The sequence below is a fragment of the Falco biarmicus genome, chromosome 9 (genome assembly GCF_023638135.1).
Source record: "Falco biarmicus isolate bFalBia1 chromosome 9, bFalBia1.pri, whole genome shotgun sequence".
In the NCBI taxonomy this organism is placed as follows: Eukaryota; Metazoa; Chordata; class Aves; order Falconiformes; family Falconidae; genus Falco; species Falco biarmicus.
This window is the reverse complement of record NC_079296.1, coordinates 37,343,923-37,365,836: the sequence shown is the minus strand read 5'-3', so window position 1 is coordinate 37,365,836 and position 21,914 is coordinate 37,343,923. Positions and strand designations below refer to the sequence as shown.

Below are 21,914 nucleotides of genomic sequence, written 5' to 3'. Positions count from 1 at the left end.
ATTTCACAGGTGCAAAGATTCTAGCAGTGCCCTGGCAGACTACCTTTCTTTTCTTGTCTCTCCTCTCAGTTGGGATTTACCCTGCATGGCCATGTTAGAATGTATACTTCTTTTCATCCCTATTTTTGTTAAGGGAAACTTGCCAAAAAATCTGATGAAATACAGATGCCGTTATTTTTTTATATATAGTGTTCTGGCATGCAAGCTAGCTTGGGAACGTGAATAAGCATGTTTTTTGATCCAACTAGGTTAAAAGCCTAGCATCCAGCTGACACATTCATGTGTGTAATCCATGGAGGCTGTGAACTAATGCTTTACGCATCTGAGATATGTGGAAGGAGATACTTGGTACTAATAAGCATGTCGCATTTCCGTTCTCAGCAAAGTCGCCTGCAACAAACACTTCCTTGTGACCCTGGTCTTCCTTTGATCCGTAAGCTGTGATCCCTGGCCTCCCATTCCTTCATACACCTAACTTCCTATCTCCTCCTGCAATGCACTACACCAGTCATTCCTACCACCACCAGTGTACCAATGGGAACGCCACAATTTACCCAGTAATTAACCCGCAATTTAGTATTTCCACATAATGGGGGGAAGGAAATAGCACAAGGAGACCACAGTCCAAAAAAATGTGTTTGAAAAGCAATATGGTTGTAGCATCATGGCAACATTCAGTTCATTGGTCCCTTGAAAGTGCATGTCCTTTAAATAGTTTATTTCTCAATATACTACTGTGCATTTGCTTTTCTGTTTGGTTTTTTTTTTTCCTTTCCCCTTCTCAAATGGGATGACATGCACTGCAGATTTCTCACGCAGTACTTGAAGAAGTGAGAACTGGGTCATTTGACTACAGAAACGTGCCTGCACTGTGCGTTGTACAATTTCACTCCCTGGTCTTGAGTTCTCCTGAGGAACAGCAATAGCCCACAAATCTGACACAGACACACAGCAGAAGTATTTGACTTCTTATGTCAGAGGTGTATCTCCTTACATCTCCTGCTGAAGAGCACCTGATCATGTATTCTCACATCAAATTGGGCTGCACTGAGATGAAAGTAATGGCAGTAATTCACAAAAGCATTTCCCAGCCATATAGTCTCAGTCTTTTAGTAGTACAACCCTTAAAGTAGCGAACCTTCTTCAACGTTACTAAAATTTAAACAAAATTAAAAACGACACTCCCATTTTGGGATGTGTAGCCCAAGACGTCAGGGTTATAGAAGTGCCAGGGAATTCTCGCGGAAACCTCAACTGACTTTATTGAGGCAAAAGCTCCCCCTCAGGGAGTCAGCTGAGACATCCTCCACCAGCACAGGGTCTGCCTAGCCACTTGCCTTTCTAATTTTCCTGGGGCAGGATTTTCTCAGAGGCAGGAGGGGACAGCTGGGCAATCTCTCACATGATAAAGCAAACCCTTTAAAAACAGGGCAGAAAGGAAATGGAGTTTTTTCCAGACCCTCATCAGGACCCAAGATTATTGCTGCCTCTGGGGTTTGCTTACAACCTCAGCGTTACGGAGTCAAGCCTGAGGACACAGACCAGCCATCTCATGCTCTCCACTCACTGCCATCTGCCTGCGGTATTTTTCTGGCTGAATGGGACCTCCTGTGCTCCCACCTTCCTCAGCGAAGAACAAGGATGAGCCTATGGACCTCACGTACATTAAGTTCCTTGCGTAGCCTGCGGGCCAACCCCCTCCTCAGTCTCAGCCCTTGCTTCAAGCTACACTGGTTATGTCAGCCAGTAGTCTGGGTCACTCCAAAGGGGTGAGGAATATCTTTCAGGAATATTCCTCCAGCCCTGGTTCAGACTGTTTGTTGCAGCTGTAATACTTAACCCACACCTTCTTTCGTCGATCTCTGAACTTTTTTCTGTGTTCTAAACTGCTATTTCACCTGTCTTTTTTGCAGGGAGAAGATGGCCTTCCAGTTCAAGGCTGCTGGAATAAGGTAAAACAATCCTGGAAATGTTGTGACCGTGCCGAGCTGGCAGTACTACAGGTCCTGCTAATGTTTGTCAATGAGTCTGGCTAAAAGCAAAAGAGGTGTGGAGGCATGCATGGGATTTCCAGGACCATACCCCTGAAAAGCAGCAAGCAAAACTCTTCCTTGTTTGTATATTTATGGGATAAAAGGAGATAATTTGTGTCCTTTGAGCTGCCTGGCCTTGAAGAGCAGTAATAATTGCGTACAGATTAGATTTCTGGCTAGTTGACTCAGCAGAGGCTGGGAGCTGGCATGCCCCAGGTAGCCCTGGTGCCACGGGAGGCTGGTGGGAGCTGGCAGAGGGTCATGGCTCGCTTTCAGCAGAACGACTGAGCTGCGGCTCTGTGCTCCTGCACGTCCCCGCCGGGCTTTCGGCACCGGGCCCCGCAGTGCTCCCGCCGCGAGAGAACGGGAGGGAATGGGCTTGCTAGCTCAGTTCGGGGCTAGCACTGAAAGGAAGGTGCAAGTACCTGTCCCCTCTACCCTCCCTTTGCTTCTGATGGTTCAGCTGCCTCAGGGGTCCCCTTCTGAAGTTCCCTCAGACTCCTCTGCCACTCCTCAGGGTCTAGCCCACCTTCCGCACCTGCTGCGTGCGTTAATGCCAAGTACTCAAGCCACAGTGGTAGGAAGAAAGTGGAGGCAGAGAGTCAGCCTGGATTGAACCTCCCGTCCTCCCTGCCCAGGGAAGTGAAAAGGATCTCTGCTGAGATCCAGCACCATTTCTTTTCCTCCTGGAGACTCCAGAGCCAGCTTCCCTAACACTGTCCCGCTGTCCTTCTATCCCATGAAGTGGCCTTTCCCCTCCTGAGCTGTCACTAACATTTGTTAGTGAATTGTCACTAACACTCGTTTATGTTTTCTTTTGCAGTGATGATTCTAACCCTGGACTGGCCTGTGTGTGTTACTGTACATAGAATATTTATTTTTATACAGTGTTCTTCTCTGAAATGCCAAAAGTTATGCATTTTTACAAATTATCAAAAAGCTGCATATTTTTTGTACAGAAAATACTAGATCTTCCTTCTTCCCTGTTTGTCAGTTCTCTGTATAATTCTTTGTCTGCATTATGCTTGTTTTGTCATGGAGTACAGCTGTAATATTTACATGAGATTTGTGCACACATGATGAATATAGGAACTTAATAAATTATTGTATTAAAAGTGCCCAAAGGAACTACCCTGTATAGATTTAAAGGTAATTTTCATTTTTCAAGCTGGAATCGTTCAAAAATACTTCAAATTATTATGTATTTTTTATTAAAGCGAAACATTAAGAATTTTGTTGTGATTAAATTAAGGTGTTGCTGAAAAACCTCGCAGTAGCCACTGTATGCTGGGAGCGTAGAGATTCCGTGATTAATAGTTATCAGACAAGGTCTGTTTCTTGATCATATTCAGCCAGCCAAGCATGGCCTCCCGCCAGCTCCTGGGCCATGCAGGAACGGTACCACCTCCTCCAGGAGCTGTGGAGTTAGCTTGTACAAGGAGAAGCTCTTAGTCTCTCGCACCTCCCATGAGCAGTTACTTACCTAGAACAACCTTCATGGCAACGAGTCCTGGTCAGCAAGAAATTCTAACGTGTCTAAATTGTAGGCCTGCAGGTTGCTTAATTAAAGCCTCATTTAAAACTGCATACAGCAGAATACCTTGATGATATCTTCATGAATGTGTATTAAAGAAATCAATCCACATGGCTTTTTAAAATGTTAAGGTCGCATTCAAATTTGCTGTGTCATCTTAATTTGCATATGTACATCTTAATTATCCTTCTTGACCTACCTTTATTAAGGTCTCAAGTCTAAACTACCCATCAAGAAAAATTATACCCTAGGACTAAAGTGAAGATCACAATATACCTGCCTTTGAAAATAAGCAAAGGACTGGAAGCCTAAATCTTTCCCCTAAAACACATCCACTTTCCTTGGTCCTTCACGCAAGGGGGGAAGGCAGTTTGCAACCCAGAAGTTTTGAAGTGGGTGGAGAGAAGTTATCAGTATTTAAAGATGCCGAAGGAGAAACAGAAGCGGCAGTTCATTAGACTGGCCTGCTGAAGCCCTGCTCTTGGCATAACAGAGCCGCTGCCGACGGGGCCCAGCACCCCCTCCCGCGGTGCCCTACGTATGGATCATGGGCTGTGTTCGCAGCAGCTTCTCCTGGCTACAGCTGTGCCAGCTGAAGTGGTCACCACTACAACCACCTCCTATACGCAGCTGTTCAACCCCTATACTCAACTATTCATCTGTTTACAAACTATTAATTAGGAGGGGTTCCAACCAGTTCCATACGGTGTTTTAGCACTGTCAGAGCAAAACGACAGAGTAGGAGATGCGCTTCTCTTGCACGCATAGGAAAAGGCCTGCCAGGGACTGCCCAAGGAACCAAGCCCATCCCGACTGTTGCAATCCATTTGCCACCTCACCCTTTCAGAAATTTGTTGGACTTCATCCAAAAAACAGCGAGGGTTCTACCCCCCCCGTGTCCCTTGTCCCCCCATCCCACGGGCTGGTGCTGACTCAGATTGCTCTTGCAGTTAGTAAACTCCTTGCAAACTTTCAACCTAAACCAATTCATGGCATTTACAACTATTTCTTCTCACGCCAGCATTGTCCTTTGGATTAAACTTTTCCATGCATGATGTTTTCATGAGATGCTTGGGGTACTAGAGCCTAAATGACACAGAAAGAAAACGAACTACAGAGCAGTGAGGGATCCTTGTTTGTTTTCTCAGTAATCTATCTCATTAACATAAGACCCAGCTCAGTTACAAGGCTTTGCAGCTGTGAAGCTTAGCTAATTGGAACAGCACCACTTATTTAAACGAGTGCCACACAACTCTGGTGTTTTAATTGCACACCTGCTAAACACAAGATAGTTACTAAAGACCCAACCAGGTATGCTGATGGCACATTGGTTTGGGGAGGTTATAGTAGTAGTAGTAGCAGCAGTGAATTTCTGCTCTGGTCTTGTAGTGCTCGGCTCACAAGGTAGGTAATTTCAGTGCTTTGGTCCCTTTCAAAAATGCTGGCTGTGTTTAATCCTTAGAAACTTACAGATCCTCAGAAAAACCTGCCAATGCTCCCTGTTCACTTTGGTGTCTGTGTGGGTTTGTTTTGTAACTGTTATTTGTGATTGCACCGCATGGGATTGTCTTTGCTTGGGTTTGTGTGATCTAAAAATGATTGAAGCATCCTCTGTTGCCTTGTTGTGACACAGCTACTAAAGGGTAGCTTGAGATGATACTGCATCTGGCTTATTTCTTGGGCTGGTTTTCAACCGATGTATTTGTGAGAGAGAAAGCTTTTGCCGGAGGCATAGGGGGGCCTTGAAATGCAATTGCCAGAACTCTTGAAAGTACCTCACTGGTGTCAGTAAAGAGGCAGGACAGGAGGGCTAGTATGAGCAGAAGAGGCTTGGTTTTCTTTACTTCCGGCTACTCAGTGTAATTCTACTGTTACAGTGGTGATGCACCTGACTTACTCCAGTGCAAAACCACAAAAGACATGGTGCCACAGCTTCCTTAGGACTCGGCTGCTTTCTGCCAGCAAAACACAGATGCTCACACACGGAGCATTAACACATGCTTTCACCCCTTTCTTTGTTGTCTCAGAACACTGTTTATAGCATTGGTTTAGCTTCAGGTTAGCTGCTGGGCTCTACAGGTGCTTTTTGTGGGCAGCAGAATTCATCACCTTCTGATGGTGCTTCCTTTGGCATACCCTTAAAACACTGAACTTAATTCAGCAAAAAGCATTTTAAAACCTTTCTGGGAATGGTATATCAGAGGAGAGTCTACTGACTTGAAAATTTGTTTCATTTTTGCTTTTACTTGTAAACCAGCAGCTCCTTTTGCATCTTGGCAAAAGGGATAGTTAGACCTCAGCTGTGAAGAAAACTCTGCTCTTAGACCTGATTCTCAAGGGTGCTGAGGTAGCTAAGTCACACAGGTTGCCCTAGGAAGCAGGCACCTAAGGAGTGGCACACCTAAATACTTTTGTGAGCTCAGCCCGTGACAGTCAACACTGACAAAGGGTGCCTGGGTGTTTTGGCAATCCCACAGTGCTTCTCTGTAAGTTTTGCCTCTGGGCATCAAGTCTTGAGCAGCTGTAGCGGCTGACTGCCACAAAAGCACAGCACCTCGCACAGCATACACGCAGGGAGAGGGACAGGACCCCAGATTATCTGCAGCAGTTGTACAGAAGATGAGACAGCTGACGTAGCTCTAGGGAAAAAGCATGTGTACGATACCCATTCACCTGTCATTGAAGGTTGGAAATGGTGACTAATGCTCCCTGTGGTTGCTGCAGACCACAGCCTGTTCGGTTTATTAACTCAGGTAGCTTAGGTAACCATTTCAGATTGCCGTTACTGCAGCCCCTGATACTGACACAACCTCGTCAGCCACTGGGGCTAAACCAGAGACCTGCGAATCCATGAAACTTCACTGATAAGCCGCTCTTCCCAAAGAGCGTTGCACCTTGCATTTCAAGAAAAAACCAAATGGTAGAAGCTGAGTTTGCACCCTGAACCTGACAGTTTAGTTTCAGAGTCCATCCCTACTAAAACCTGTAACTCGGTTGCTGTTGCCATTGGTATCTGTTAATGCCTGGCCATCGTCAAGTGAAACTGTTTGTCTGCCCCTTCAAGGGTCAAACTCCTTGGCTGATAGCCAAAAAGTGAGACAAACCTGAGGGTGGAGAAGCTTGGGAAATGACAGCAGAATGAAAGGAGAAGGAGGACCTTCCTGAAGATTTGCTTGGAGATGCTTTGCAAGTTCTGTCCCTGGAGCTTGGGAAGAGTTCTTCAACTGCACACCAGGAATCTGCCCAGATGCTGCCTGCTGGGGCTGCAGGGGCTCAGTGTGCCAGAGCTTTCTGCTTTGCTTTCTGTCTTCCCCAAGAGGCCAGTGGCAGGGTTTGAAAATGACACCATTTATATTCTTTTTCTTTGGTCATTTTCACTTCATTCTATTATTGTGGTCAGACTCTTCAGATGAAGAATTAGGCTCATTTTCCAGCAGCTGCTGTATAAATGAGTGCAAGACTAGACAATGTTTCTGTGGGGGGATCCTTTGATCCAAGAAAGAAATCCTTCTTGAACAATTTCTTTAGAAAAATTGGTGAAACCCACCACGTTCAGTTCAGAGCGCTGCTCAGAGAGGACGTGATAAAACTTTTTGCTACCGTTTCTGGTTACCAGATGACAAACTTCCACCTATATAATTATGATTCCATCCTTAACCTTTTCATCACAAACTTTCTTCTCCTGTTTAAATTGTAAAGAATTGATGGCGCCTTTTTGCTGAAAAGGGAAAATCCTGCTGGGTTTTGAAGGCGTGAAATATCTTGTCAGAGGAGGAAAATGTGGAGTGTGGGAAAAAATCTGGTTTCACTGAGTAATTCCTTTGCTTCCTGTATTTCTGCTTTGGTCTCCACCGCGCACGCTGGATGTATTTTGTCTGGAGCCCTGCAGAAATGTTATTCTACTGGCCCAATAAGGCCCTTTTGTGGGTACCTCTCAACAGATGTACTTCCAGAGGGAAAATAAGGATCATGAGGGTTAAATTCCACTGTTACATGTTTTAATGCATTCACTGAAGGGAAATAAAGATTTAGCAAAGCGCTGAGGGGTGCAGGGGATGTTTCCCAGCTGCCTGAATGCACTCCTTACTCTGCTCTCATTGCTAAAGGGTGCAGTTCTGTTCACATGTAAGCTACAGTGTCTTTCCACTGTGGCTCTTGCAATTTATTTAAAAAAACCCCTAAAATTAATGATTAAGTATGTATCTTGTGACCATGACTCATAACTTTTCTACTTCCTTGAGTGCACTGGGGAACTCATTTGCCCAGGTACTAAACCATGTATTCAACCTTGAGTGTGTGGTTCCCATTGGCCTAATGATGCTATTTGCATATTTAAGTACGCCTGTGAGTCAGGGCCATTATTATTAGAGTTGATGAATTATATTATCCAAATCATTAGACAGAACCAAATGATAAGCAATTAACACTGGAGTTCAGAGAGAAAGCGCTGACGTGAAGTTCGAAGTGATGTCTTTTAAACCAGAGCAAGTCCCAGGAAGGCAATAACCTTCACTCAAATGCCCTTTGTCAATGCTGTTGGAATAATCCTGACCATCCCATAAAGATGCCGGTACCTGGCACCCATATCCTCATACTAGTGCAGGGAAAGTCTACTGGTCAAATAATTCCAGGATTACAAAGAGCCGGGGAAAAAAATTCTACTTTAAGTTTCACCTGAAGAATTGCAGGGTGGTTTGTGGTTGTTTTTTTTCTCAAGACTTCTAACAGATGTATGCAGTAACTACAGTAATAGGGGAAGAAATTGTTTCAGTTAGGAACCAGGGTGATGAAAGGGTTAATTTATTTTATTTGTATTTTTCATTTTTACTACTTTTGTGGGGGGAGGAGGGAGAACCTGACCAGAACTGCAGGCGGTAGGTGTGCTTTTTTCCTTCTTTTTTAATGAAAACAATTATATATATAGTTTGATAACGTTATTATCCTTTTCTTCTTACTGATGATTTTTGGGGTCGATTTGTTTGCTCTTGTTTTCTTCTAGGAGTATTTTTAATGGGCTTTTGAATAAGTTTGTTCAAGTTCCTCACCCAAAATGTCCTAAGGACATTCCTGTCATGTTTTTTTCTCCCCAAGTTCAGTAGTAAAATGGTGCTTTCCATAGGCAAAGCAGTTTTTAGTGGAGATAAACATATCCACACAGGCCACGCTGAGGGACCAGGTGCCAGTGACCTCTCCCAGACAAAACGGTCTCTCCAAAAACTCCATTTACATTTGCAGAATTCAAAAGGGCTATGTTAGGGACCAGTTGATTGCAAACAGTCTCTTCCAATCTTAGGTGGTCTGTTGTAAAGCAATTAGTCTGGCAAGAGTCACTGTGTCCTTTTCAGCAGCATTCTACAGCCCAAAATCTCAGGCTTAGCTAGAAAACTCTGAAGCAACAATTAGAGGAAACACGTTTTCTTGAAAACAGCAAGCTCTTGGTAGGTACCTACTAAAGTATTGTTGTCTCTTGTAAGTGTTTTCCTCCCTCTAAATCCAGCAATGCGCTTGTGTTCCAGCCTATCTTTAGGCTTTGCTTCACGCTGAGCCTGCGTGCCAATGCTTTGCTGGATGAGGGTCTCCCCTTCTCTTATACTTTTTTGGTTTGGGGTTCCCGCCCCCCCTTCCCCTGTTTTTGTCCCAGACAAAATGGCTACTTTTTCTGCATTTTCAGAAAATTTTCTGATCATTTTTCTACTAACTTTTATTATCTATACCTACTCCCTTCTAGTACCCCTTCTTTGTCAAACATTTTGATCTGATGAAAACATCACAGCAAAACATGAATTAAGATTGTAGATGTTTGTTGATATTTTTTGGAGTTGACTGTAAAGCTTCTATTGTTTAAAATGTTAGGCAGCAAGACCACTTTAGATTTGCAGCTTTCTTACAATTTTGTTTGCTTTTTGAAGTTATTAAATAAATCTGTTCTTTTTACACAGACTCCAAAATTAGTCAGAATATTGCAGAATTTTTTTAAAAGAAAAACCTGCTGAACTTTTTTTTTTTTTCTGCAAAACATGACTTTGAACTGCTGTCGCAAAAGTTTAGGAGGTTAGACATATTAATGGTAGGTATGAGAGGACTGGTTGTGAAACTTGTGGAGTGGAACTTGCATTCTTGCTTTCCATTGCACGCTGTCAGTCCATTGTCTCTGGCAGGGGTTTGCTGGGGGGCGAAATTCCATTTTATGATAATTCCATTGGTTTGTTTTTTTACAGTAGTGTTTCAAAGTATTGCTTCAGTAAATCTTCCCTTCTACTCTCCTGCAAAGACTTGCTTGTACCCTGATGCAGCACACCACCAGCAGTGCCACAGACCAAGCAGTTTCACCCTTTTGGGGAGCCTTCCAAAGGGAGCACGTGATCTTAAATCCCACAGCCTTTTCTGCAGCAGTACCGTGCAAATGAAAAGGAGAAATGGCCATTTGGCAGCGAGACTGCACAGGCCACCGTAAGCAGACCCCTGCCCTGTGCCTGGTGCCTGGCCATTCAGCCATTACCTTCTCCATTACCATTCCCTTGGCTGCGCCTGCGTGGTCACGGAATGCCCCCGCTGAGAACTGGCCTGCCTGGAAAAGCAGCCCCTCGCTAAGGCAGGGGCGCAGAAGGGAACGCTGGCGCGGCCGCAGGAGCGTGCCCAGCCGTGGGCCTGGGCCCAAGCCAGCGTGGAGGAAGGAGGTGGAGCAGAAGCACAAACCACCACAGCAGAGGCCTTCAGGGCCCTGATCCAGGCTCCTCCTCAGCTGCAGCAGCGCTTGCCCTCCGCTGCTCTTTCCACATCTCTAACCAAACAGCATTTCTCTATTATTCCTCCTTGTCCCTCACCATTTTAAATTTAAAGATAGGGTAAATTGGGGCAGGACATCGTCAGTGCAGTGTTCCCCTCCACCCCGATAAAAGGAGGACTGAGAGCATCCCCTTAATGCAGGGTGAAATGGCCTGACTCTGCAACGTTCTCAGAGTTTTTAATGATGTAAAATTGACTCCAGATGTTGAACAGCACAGTAATGGGAGGGAGTTTCTGACTTACGGCGAAAATCTTGCAGATGTCGTGGGCTCTTCAGCAGTACAACTTGCAGTATCCAAGTTACAGGCCATCTCTACAGCACCTGCTGGTGCAGTGTGAGAAGAGTAGGTCTGAAGAACAAAACGGGTCCTGCCAAAGAACTACCTTGTTTCAGGAGGCTTAATTTTTGACTGCTCTAGTCTGGCCTAGTGGTTAATGACAGACTAACCACTGTCATTAGTGGTTTGGATACATGAGATGTGCTTCTGGAGTTTGCCTTCTGGTCCAGTTTCATAGAACCATAGCATGGTTTGGGTTGGAAGGGACCTTAAAGAACATCTAGTTCCAACCCCCCTGCCATGGGCAGGGACACCTCCCACTAGACCAGGTTGCTCAAAGCCCCATCCAGCCTGGCCTTCAACTTCCAGGGATGGGGCATCCACAGCTTCTCTGGGCAGCCTGTGCCAGTGCCTCACCACCCTCGCAGTACAGAATTCCTTCCTACTAACTCATCTGACTCTACCCTCTTTCAGTTGAAAACCGTTACCCCTTGTCCTGTTGCTACAGGCCCTACTAAAAAGTCTGTCCCCATCTTTCTTATAAGCCCCCTTTAAATACTGAAAGGTCGCTGTAAGGTGTCCCTGGCACCTTCCCTTCCCCAGGCTGAACAACCCCAACTCCCTCAGCCTGTCCTCACAGGAGAGGTGCTCCAGCCCCCTGATCATCTTCACAGCCTCCTCTGGACTCGCTCCAACAGGTCCGTGTCCTCCTTGTGCTGGGGCCCGGAGCTGGACTCGGTACCCCAGGTGGGGTCTCACCAGAGCGGAGCAGAGGGGGACAATTGCCTCCCTGGGCCTGCTGGCCGCGCTGCTTTTGATGCAGCCCAGGATGTGGTTGGCTTTCTGGGCTGAAAGGGCACGTTGCTGGGTCTTGCTGAGCTTCTGGTCAACCAACACCCCCAAGTCCTTCTCCTCAGGGCTGCTCTCAGTCCATTTTCTGGCCAGACTCTATTGATAGTGGGGGTTGCCCTGACCCAGGTGTAGAACCATCCAGAAGGAGCCCAGCTGGTATATTCAGAGTGTTTTGTGCTGTGAGCCAAAGCACAGTGTATGGGCACGACCAAGAAATTTGCTTAAAAGCCACACCTTTGATCTGGAATGCAGTGCCAATGCAACGTGCCGGGCTGCAGCCTGCAACCCGCAGTGGAGCATATCTCCCCAGCCCCACGCCATGCCGGGTGGAGGCATTGCTCTCGATGCCCTGGCTTGCGAGGTGGGCAGGAGAGCGTCCCCATCCAGATGAGTCAGCTCTACCAAGAAAGCTGTGTGGTGTCAAATAGATACTCCCTTAGTGTTCAGAGTCCTCGGAGCAACAGCGAACCCCCTTACTGAGGTGCTTTCCCCACAGCTGGAATGCTTGCATCATTGGCACTGCCCCTGTTTCTCATCTTAATAAGATCTGGACACCAAATTCTTTGATACAGGGATACTTTCTGTCAGAGATCCGCTCATCAGCCAGCATCAGTCAAACATTAATGACCTAATCCCTGCAGGAGAATGATTTCTGAAGCAATGTGTTGCTGTTACATATCCGTTTTCCTTGAATTTTACAGGAAAGATTTTACTTTCTTTTTTTTTTTTTTTCATTGTTTCTTTCTTTTTTCCTTTGGTGGCATAGAATGTACAATACTTAATATACCTGTAGTAAAGTGATGAGTTGTGAGTAGATCTTGACAGGGCATTGTTTCTGCGTAACTCTTATAAAACACTGATTGAGATGTTTAAATCTGAATACACTTTTTACACCTTTTTTTTATATTGAACTTTTCAGCCTGTATAGTAAATATCCAGTTACTTGGCATTCATTAATGTAAGTGCTGTAATATACTTTTGTGTTACCAGTAAATATTACTGTCATTGTGCTGATTCTAAGACATTATTTCAACTCCTTTTGACATAGTTTAGCTACTTAGAATTTTTCGGCCTTCAAGAAAATTCCACATTAAATAATTGCTAGAATGAAGAGAACAAAGGGCTGTTCTTTCCCACAAGTTTCTCAACCTCAGTAGGCGCTTCTTCAGCCAAAATGAGCATTTGCTTTTTATTTTCCACTTCTTACTTGAAAATATAACATTGATTTCTTTTGTCTTTCACTTCTGGAAATTCTAAAATCTATGTTGACTATTTCTAGCCATATTTTAGAAAAGTAGATAGCTGTGCCATAAGGAGTTACGGTTCATAACAGAATGGAAATATTGTAATTATTTTGCTTTTCTTTATATTTTTTCCACTATTAAGGTTTTAACCAAATCTTTTCTCAGTGTGATAAAAATTGAAAAGACACTAAAGAATCAAGCACTTAACATGTATGAGGAAAGGGACTCAGTTAAATGATTTCCATCTGTATGAATGAAAAATAGCTTATGAATTTTTATGTCGGAGCAAAACTTGTGCCTCGGTTACTTATTTCCTGTGTCCATTGACTAATCCAGTGATTTCAATGAGATCACCCCTCTCCTTGAAACTAGGGGTGTACACTTAAAGAACTGAATCACTGCTCAGTAGAATATAAAGTTCAGTTTTGTAAAAGTAAGCTGCTGCTTAATTATAGTGCCTTTTAAAGCATTTCTACCTTCTTGTAAAAGATGGAAATTTTGTATGTTTAATCACCCAGTATCCATTCATCAGATAAAGACAATATTTTATATTATGATGAAAACTGCTATGCAAGAGCTGGATATTGCAGTTTTGAATATCGTGGCCTATTCACTACATCATTACGGGAATAAAGATGAGAGATTCCAGAAGGAAGTTAGTTTGGGGAATGGACTTTTGGAAAACCAGAGGTCTAAAAAAAAAACAGGCAAGAAGTAATGAAAAATGTAAAAATGTCTTGGGCTGGCTGTTTGTTGCAATGGTAAACATGATACCATATTTGAAATGTCATCCCATCGTTTTCTGAGAGGAGTCTGATGAATTCCCCATGCCTTGACTTGAATCTTTACTCCTTTGTGTCAATGTTTTTAGTGAGGTTTCTATTTTAACTTGAGTGCCGTATATATTCCAGTACAATCTGCATTTGTTACGTTTGATGTACATATTTTCTTCTTCCTTTTATAAAAATACCTGTTTACTACGTAGTTTCTGTCTTTTGTAAATGACAGCTCATGCAAATAATAATAAACCATAAATTCACCTAAATGTCGTCTTTCCATTTGGGGATTGTTTTTAGGTTACTATCCTAAGGCAATCATGCCATCTGCTGTTTGCCAGCCAGCCCCAGTAATGACGAAACTAAGTGGCAATTTTCAACCCATTTGGCAGAGGGACAGAAGTCTCAAAAATACTGTTACCCCCAGGTCTATGAAAATAAACGGCCAGATAGAGGACAGAGTCCTGCTTGGTGCCTGTTATAAGGGAAAGGCATCAGCTGAGCGGTATTACTGGACACTGGGGAATGGGCCTGGGAGAAAGACAGCCTGAACCCTCCCATTGCATGAATAGCCTTAGTGGAGATCTTTCTTAAGACGTGAATTAATCAACCATAAACTACAAAGCTACGCAAACTGTGGAACAGCGAGTGAGTGCAAACAGAGGGGACAGAGCCAAGACCAAAGGAGAGACAGACTCTCCAGTTATGCTCATGCTGAAATGATCCTGATGATCAGCTTTTGTGTATTGTCTTACTTCCCTCAAATTTCAGAGAATCAATAAAGCAGCATATATCTATCTCAAAAGCCAATAGCTGGCAGCTGTTTGTTAAGGGATGCCATCTAAAGTAAAATGTTTGCTCAGTTTCTAAGAGATTCTAAGAATCCCTGCTAATGGGTGGGGATGACACCCCCCCAAACAAATGTGATGACTGAGCCTTTGGCAAATGGTCCGGGCATAGCAGAATCTGTCCTGCTGACTTGGGTTTGGCAAGGCATGGTAATAAGGGGGAAGGTACCTTTTGGAATGAATGCCACCACACCTACTGCGCTGATTGCATATACCCCAGTGATAGATTCCTCTCATCTAACTTTAGATATCTACATTGGAGCAAGTTTCCCTTGGCTTCTTTTGCAGCCAAAGGGGAGAAAGAGGCAGCTCCAGGAACATCCATCTCTCCTTCCCTGCTCTGCTTAGAGACTGCTATTTACTCCTCCTCTCCCGTACGCCTGGGTTTGTTTCTGCCTTAGCCTGGAGGGCACACGTAGACTGATGCAGTGGTGGTTCCTTGAGATGAAAGTGATTTGCTGAAAAACCTCTAGCTCTTGAGTTGCCAGACAGCAAAAGTAAGTGCCTCTCGCTCCTGACCTCCTCCGGGTATAGATATAATGAGCCTTGGATCATGAGGCGAAATCCTCAAGGATCTGGATGTTTAACAGTGACTGATGCATTAAGCTACATAGAAAAATGAGTGTGTTTGGATGCTCCAACTTGGAAAGGAGAATGTATTTGGAACATATGATTTCTATCATTCCTTAAGGCTTTAAGGTCACTCTTGCTTTATAAAAATGATGGCTTCTGGATATATATTGTTATACCCTGGAAGAGTAGTAAAATTTTGCACTTGTGCAATAAATAAAAGTTTTGGAGATTTGCTGCATACTGTGTCAGACAAACATGAGACCCAAAGGTAGTCTTATTTCTATGCATCTTCATTTATTATTTATAGGTCACAGTTTGAGACTTTTAGATATATTTTTTCCCCTGAGGGCTCTGTAAAAAAAAAAAAAAAAAAGTCAGGTTTTTTTAGTCAACTCAGGAAAAAACAATCAGTTATTTTAACAATGTAAATTGACTGTTTTAAACCCAACTTGGGAACAATTATGAAAGCAAGACAAACAAGCAGTGCTGTCCTGTCCCATGAAGTTTCTCTGAAAAGAACATGGAGCTTAATAGTCCCTTCCAGGAAGATAATGTTCTTGTAAATGTCACCAGAGGAGAAAGAAAATATGTGTCAGAGCTCCAAACTATACCAAAGAGTGTAAGTGCAAAGGGACAAACATCTTTTACTAGCACAGGAAAAACTGATCAGATGTAACTATAAAAAAATCCCTTTGCAGCATTGTGAGAAGTGGGAAATATTGATCTTGTTGTATGTGATATGCCAGTTTGCTAAGAAAGTAGCCTGCAGTATGGATCTGAAGTGATCTGTAGATGAGTGACTTGATGATCAACAGTGCAATGACATGGTGCTCCATCTTTGCTCTTCTTTCTGGGTTTTGTTCTCTTACTCTGTTTTCTGCAGTTCTGAAAGATATATTCATAAAACTCCACTTGACCAAAAAAATAGTGATTGTTGTGAATAAACACAACCATTCAAATATTTGTATTAAATTGGTATTTTTACTTATATGATTAAGAAATAACTGAGTCAAGACAATAATTTCTGCAGTCTGCATTGGTATGTTTAAGGATAAGGAGCAAGGATCAAAACACTCCTTTTTTTAAAAAAAGGATGGAAACACATTTAATTTTTTAATTATTTTGTTTTAAGCTAACAAGCATCATTTGACTTCTAGAATCTGTCAGTGTACGAGCAGGAAAGACCTCTCTCCTTGCTTACGCGCTACCTAACCTGTGACTTTTGAAGACATCCTAACTATCTAAATCTACCTTAAACACCATGTCAGAATCTGACACACACAAAACAGTTTAATTCTGAAGTAGATGGGATGATCTAATTTTAAAAATGCTACTGTAAGAGAACTCTTTGAAATGTTAGGATTTAGCTTTAAGAAGAAAAGCTCATTGTACACAACCTACTAGTATAATAACCCCATAAGCAGTACGGAGGGTGGAGGAGGGATTAAAAAACAGCTCAGAGAAGAGGGGGGGGAAGTCATTACAGAAATATAGATTATTTGCAGAACTCTATTACATCTGTTATCTACTGCCATAACATACACACATCAACTTTGATCATACTAGGTTATCCTAATGACATGACAGCGCTTACACTGATTTGATAAAGTTTCTGGATTATATACACCCATAAGAGAGAGCTTTCAGAGTACTTGACATTAGTGTGCTGCCAGGATGACCCTGGATGCCTGCCAGCCTAAGCAAGAGTAAAGCCATATCTCTTGGTTCTGAAGCTATGAAATATTCATTACAATGTTTGAGATGTAACAGCTTTGCCCAAAAGTGAGAGTGCCATAAACAGGCTGTTCTCCCAATAGCTAGAGTTAGGCAGTCAGCAGTCTAGAAAGGCTCCATCAATAGATATGTTGTTTATTTTGACAACGTAACAGATTGTATTTGCACTGGGAAGTCAACCGGCAGATGGTCTTTCCACAACCTAGTGAGGGCAGATCCACTCCTGCTGATTGGGAAAAGCTCTCTCTTAATCCAGCATTGCAAATTTTTGTCTTGAAGAATGCTAGTTGGTAACAATTCTCCCTTGAACAACCAGATCTAAATGGCCAGAACATACAGCTACTGTGACCAAAAATCTTTCATCCATCTTCTGCATTACATTCCTCACCACGTGGTTTAGGTGACCTGCTGCTTACCACTTTTCCATTGCAGTCTTAGTGTTCAACACTGAACTCAGAGCTGGAGAGGACAACCCATGTATCACAGCTGCTCTAAAAAGGCAGGCAGTTCCAAAATTGCAGTTACTGCAGAATAATTCACATGTGGTAACTGTTTTCAAATGTTGCCTTGCTCTGATCTGTTCTACCCAAAAATTTTTTATTCCTGTGTCACAAAGCAACTCAGAATCTTCCAGAAATACTTAAGACAACATAAACATATAATGCTATTAACGTTTAGGTTAAGGACAAGCTGTATCCACTGGAGAGAGAAAGACAGAGGTGAAATGTACTTTATAGTGGGACAATTAAAAACCAGAAAAGCAGGAGTATTAGTATTAAATTCAGACATCTATGACTGACTTAAAAAAAATTAAAACCAGTGGTACAGTATGAATGTCTTAGACTTCCTCCCCTCCTCTAGCACTTCTGCTTCCTTCAGTCTCCTACTGTGGGGAAGCCATGTTGTGGTTTGTGAGTCGATGACAATTCCTTAGCTATCAAGGGTAGCTAAGTATCTGTGTTTTCTCCATGCTGGTGCTGCTTCCCCAAACACAGAAACTCTTCCCAGGCTTCAGTCCCCACAGAAATAATGTAGGCAACAGCAGAAACCAGCTGCAAAATAGTTCCCTTCTTTCATACCTGCTTTATTGCCAGTAGTGCAGTGACTTGCTCAGGGACCGACCACTCCTGGGATGTACTGTCCTTACTGACGCTGTGAAAACTGGTAGAACAAACTGGTGCTGGTGATAAAGAAGAAATTGCAGGAATTAAGATTCTTATTTCAGGGAACACAAAAGCTGTATTAGGAGGCCGCAGCCCCGCACTCACTGGATGTGGGAAGTTTCTTCTAAGGCTGTAACATTTGACAACCACATCATACTATGAAAGGCAAATGTGAAGAGGAGCCCCACCCTTACATCAATTTATTTCACCTGATCCATCTGAATGGTACACATCTATGTGGTGGATGTGACAAGCGCAAAATTAAATCTGAAAGTATGTCTGAATGTAAGGAGAATGCTGTTTATAAACAGAAAAATATTTTTGTAAACAGAATGAGCTGTTCTGATGTTGAAAGTTTGTCTCATACAGAGTCATATTTTTTTCCCCTTAAAGACCTCCTACATGTTTGTGTTGTTACCACATAGCAACTATTTGATGTTAATCTGTAACATATCAGGAATGTTTTCAAAAAATTGTGATGCTTGGTTTGCCTCCTCTCAAATTATTTTTAATTACAAAGCTATGTACCACATGCATGATAGCTAGGATTATTGGATGCAATTATTTGTATCTGGAAATAGAAAAATGTCAATACTGTTCCTACTTTTTCACATGGATTTTACATTGTCTTTCATTTTTATGCCTAGTAGTTCCAAAATATTCGTATTCCTTCTACCCTCCCAATATGATTCAATACACTTACAATTCTACAGGTATCTTTTTTTCCTTTGCTAAGTTCTAAGTCTCAACAGGGAAGAGCCAAGTGAGGCTTCCCATTACACATAAAATAATTCAGGCTCATACATGTGAGTTTTCCTCCTTTGGTTTCAAAGCATTTTGACATTCTTTTCAAAATAAAGTGCAGAAGAGAACAGACTCCAAAGCATTAATCCAGAGAAATGCATTACATCGCTTATTCATTGAATGGCTTCTTTAAAAAAAGCAATGGTATCTTTATCTCCATTTTAGTGACAGTCAAAACACAGCCACATTTAGTAATATGCTTTACCCAGGGTCACAGAGCAGCTGAGAAAACCCTAGGTTCTCAGCTCGCACCCTCTTTCTTCAGGAGATGGTGTGGTCCACAGTTAATATAACCTGCAGGAATTCTTCATCGCTTTTTTCCCTACCAGATGCTATTCTATTCAGACACAACAGTTTACTTTGGCAGAGCCAAAAACAAACTCCAGGAAGCCAGTGAACATTTATGATTTTTTTTATGGCAACAAAAGGAAAGCTGAAAGCATGGATGCCTCTTTATCAGTCTGTTCTGTTCCCAGCCACCCTCCTAAAGTAACATTGCACCTGAGTTGGAGCGGTCTGGGTTCATACTGTACTTCCTGGTGCATTACAGTAGCCCCCAAATAACTTTCAAGTGACATCAGTGCAACGATGCAGAATGTTTATACAGGAATGACAATATAAACCCGACTTTATGTTAAAAAAAAAATCACTCAGACCAGCTTAAGAGGTGTTGCCCTCCACTTTTCTGTTTGCAGTGATCTTCAGTCTGTGTGATCATGTATTTAGTGCTGCCAACAGATAATACTGTGAGACTTGTAATACAATCACTTATTGTGTGTCTCAGAGCTGAAGCTATTGCACCCGTGCAACTGCGGGGAAAAAAAAAAAATACACAACACTAAAGCAAAAACCAAACCCTCAGCTTTCATTTATAAAGCGAGTTAAGTTTGCAGCTCTCCTGGCTAAGTTGAAAAGCTTGTGAACGCCTTAAATGCTCCAATGCAACAAAACACAAAGAGCTGCCAGTACTCTTTGTTACGGCCGTTTTAAGCCAGTTTGGGGATGCTGGAACATTTGGATTAGATGCACCGTTCCAAGACGCGCAGGTCACCTTGCCTAACGGATGCAGGGATGGGCGGCTCCCTTCCAGACAAAAACCGGGCAGGGTGGGCGGAGGATGCCTCAAAACCTATCCTCGAGCATTAGCCAAGCTGGGACTCCCTTGAAACCTCTGCGGCTCCAAACTCCTCCATCCTGTGACCAGGGGAAGGATGGGAAGCCGGGCTTTCTCCCTTTATGCTCCCGACGAATGCAAGCTCGGCAGCTCCTGGGGCCTGGGGTCAGAGGAGCCCTTTCTCCCCTCAGCGTGCGTGGGGTGGGAAGCGGTGGAAGAGGCGGGGAGGGGGCGCCTGTGGTAAGGCGGCAGCAGCAGCAGCCCTGGGGCCCGGGCAAGGAGGAGCAGCGCGATGTCTGGGAGGGCGGCAGCGATAGGGGGGTTGTTGCAGGCCCGGGCTGCAGTGACTCCTCCTAGAGGCGGTATGCGGAGCAGGAGGAAACCCCTTCCACCCCCCCTCAAGAGGAGCCGCCGCCATCGCCATTGAAACATACAATACGGGAAGAGAGCCGGCGGCTGAGGCGGAGCAAGGGTGCGGGTGGGGGGGGGTGGGGGAGCCAAAAAGGGACGGGGGGGGGGGGAGGAGAAGGGGGGCAAGGAGAGGAGGAAAAGAGGGGGAGGGAGAAAAAAAAAAAAGAAAAAAAAAAGGAAGGAAAGAGAAGAAGAAGGAGGCGGCGGCGGGCGCCGGCAGGTGAGGGGAGCGGCGGCGCGGGGGCTCCGGGGCCGCGGCGAGGCCCGCTCCTCTCTTTCCCTCTCCCCGCTCCCGGCCGCCCAACCCACCTCCTCCTCCCGCCGCTGCTGCCTTTCTCCGCAGCTGCCGGGGGTGACCGGCCGGGGCCGGGGTTAGTGGCCGGCCGCCGTGAGGGGAAGGGGGGCGGGGGGGGGGGGGGGGGGGGCGGTGTGCGGCTGTGGGGAGGAACCGCCGCCGGCGACGGTTGGGGCGCGAGGCGGCGGCGGCGCGCGCGGGCCCGGGGCCGGCTCCGGGGGGCGTGGGGGCGCGAGGCCTCCTTGGGGCCTGCGCGCGAGCCCCGCGCGCCTGCGGCTCCGGCTCGCTGCCTCCCTCCCCCTGCGTCCCGCAGCCCGGCGAAGGCGCAGCGCTTCCCGTTCGGGGGACGCGCTTCACGGCGGCGACCGCCGCCACCGCCCCTCGCAAGCAGCGGACGAAGCCTCCGTGGCGGCGGGAGCGAGCCCGCTGATGGGAGGGTGGGGGGGAGCGTTTGCGCGGGAAAGCCAGCGGCCACTCCCCCCCTCCGCCGCGCCTCAGGGCGCCTGCGCGGCCGGCAGCGGAGCGCGCACGCGGCCCCGCCTCGCACCCCCGGCGCCTTCCCGTCGCTCACCGGCTCCCGGCCAATCGGTGCGCTCCCTCCGAGCCCGGGTTCCGCTGCGGCCTCCCCCCGTGCAGGTGGGCTCGGCTTGCTGGCCAATCAGCGGGCGAGGAGGGCGGTGCTCTCAGCTCTGCGGGCGGCCAATGGGGGCACGCGTCGGGGCGAGGAGGGGAGTGGGCGGGGCGGATGTGTCTAGGCAACGGCGCGGCGCCTCAGCGGGCGGCCCCGGCCGGGTGGTCCCTGAGGCGGCCTCCGCGGCTTGTTGGTGATCAGCTTGGCCCCTGCGAGCTCAGCAGCTCTCAGCAAAGTCAGAAGAAGACTCTGAGTCGATATGGAGGCTCATCCCCTCAGTCTGCGAGCCGTGCTGTGCCGCGGGCAGTCAGCCTCGGTAATTTGCAAGGGGAAGCTGCTTCTGGTAGGACCCCTGGGTCCTTTTGGCTTTGGTGTGCCCGTGAAGCTTCTTCCAGTAGAAACGCATTCTGTGTCTATCCGGGTGGCGTACTACTTGCCCACTGAGTAGCCCTGTGCAATAGGGCATCGGCTGTGCCTTACCGTTTTATTGAGGTAACAAGCTCCTGCTTTAGGTCTTCTGAGTTATGTTCACAAAGTGGCATTTGTATATGAGTGTGCAGTCTGAGTTGACCCCTGGATGTGTTTTTGGATTGCTTGTCAACTCCTCACTCTTCAAACAGCTGGAGGTGAGGAAAGTGCAGGTGTGTTGGTAGTCCTGCATGTCCTTGATTTCAGTCTTTGCCTGCTGAGTTCCAGTTTTCTCAATATTTGGAAGTCAAGATTCCTAGATGCCAAGTATGTATTAACCGTCTGGGGATGGTGCCCAAGGCATCATTGGTGAATAATTTTAGTAGAAACGGTTCTGGTACAAAGCCTTGCAATGACTCGGGTGTTAGTT

General features: G+C 45.3%; 2 protein-coding genes and 1 long non-coding RNA gene across 7 annotated transcripts in view; 2 read left to right on the top strand and 1 right to left on the bottom strand.

The window, feature by feature from the left end:
• Nucleotides 1-3,299, top strand: part of COL13A1 (collagen type XIII alpha 1 chain) — a 61,090-nt gene extending 57,791 nt beyond the window's left edge. Inside the window, exons 41-42 of the mRNA XM_056351884.1 lie at nucleotides 1,914-1,952; nucleotides 2,857-3,299. Of these exons, the coding sequence (XP_056207859.1) occupies nucleotides 1,914-1,952; nucleotides 2,857-2,859 (42 nt within the window). The 3' untranslated portion in view covers nucleotides 2,860-3,299. The remainder of the gene's footprint in view (nucleotides 1-1,913; nucleotides 1,953-2,856) is intronic.
• An 11,897-nt stretch (nucleotides 3,300-15,196) lies between these two features.
• On the bottom strand, nucleotides 15,197-20,553 carry LOC130154610 (uncharacterized). Its single transcript, XR_008823795.1, has 3 exons — nucleotides 20,460-20,553; nucleotides 17,738-17,838; nucleotides 15,197-15,809 (listed from the first exon to the last, which is right to left on the bottom strand). It is a non-coding gene; the product is annotated as an uncharacterized LOC130154610 (long non-coding RNA).
• Nucleotides 19,497-21,914, top strand: part of LOC130154609 (core histone macro-H2A.2) — a 28,612-nt gene continuing 26,194 nt past the window's right edge. The window contains exon 1 of one of the 5 annotated variants that reach the window (XM_056350789.1): nucleotides 19,497-20,211. The gene's annotated coding sequence lies outside the window, so the exon portion shown is untranslated. Of the gene's footprint in view, nucleotides 20,212-20,261; nucleotides 20,371-21,207; nucleotides 21,569-21,914 lie in introns of those variants that run through there. The other 4 variants (XM_056350787.1, XM_056350788.1, XM_056350785.1 and 1 more) reach the window with 4 other exon arrangements.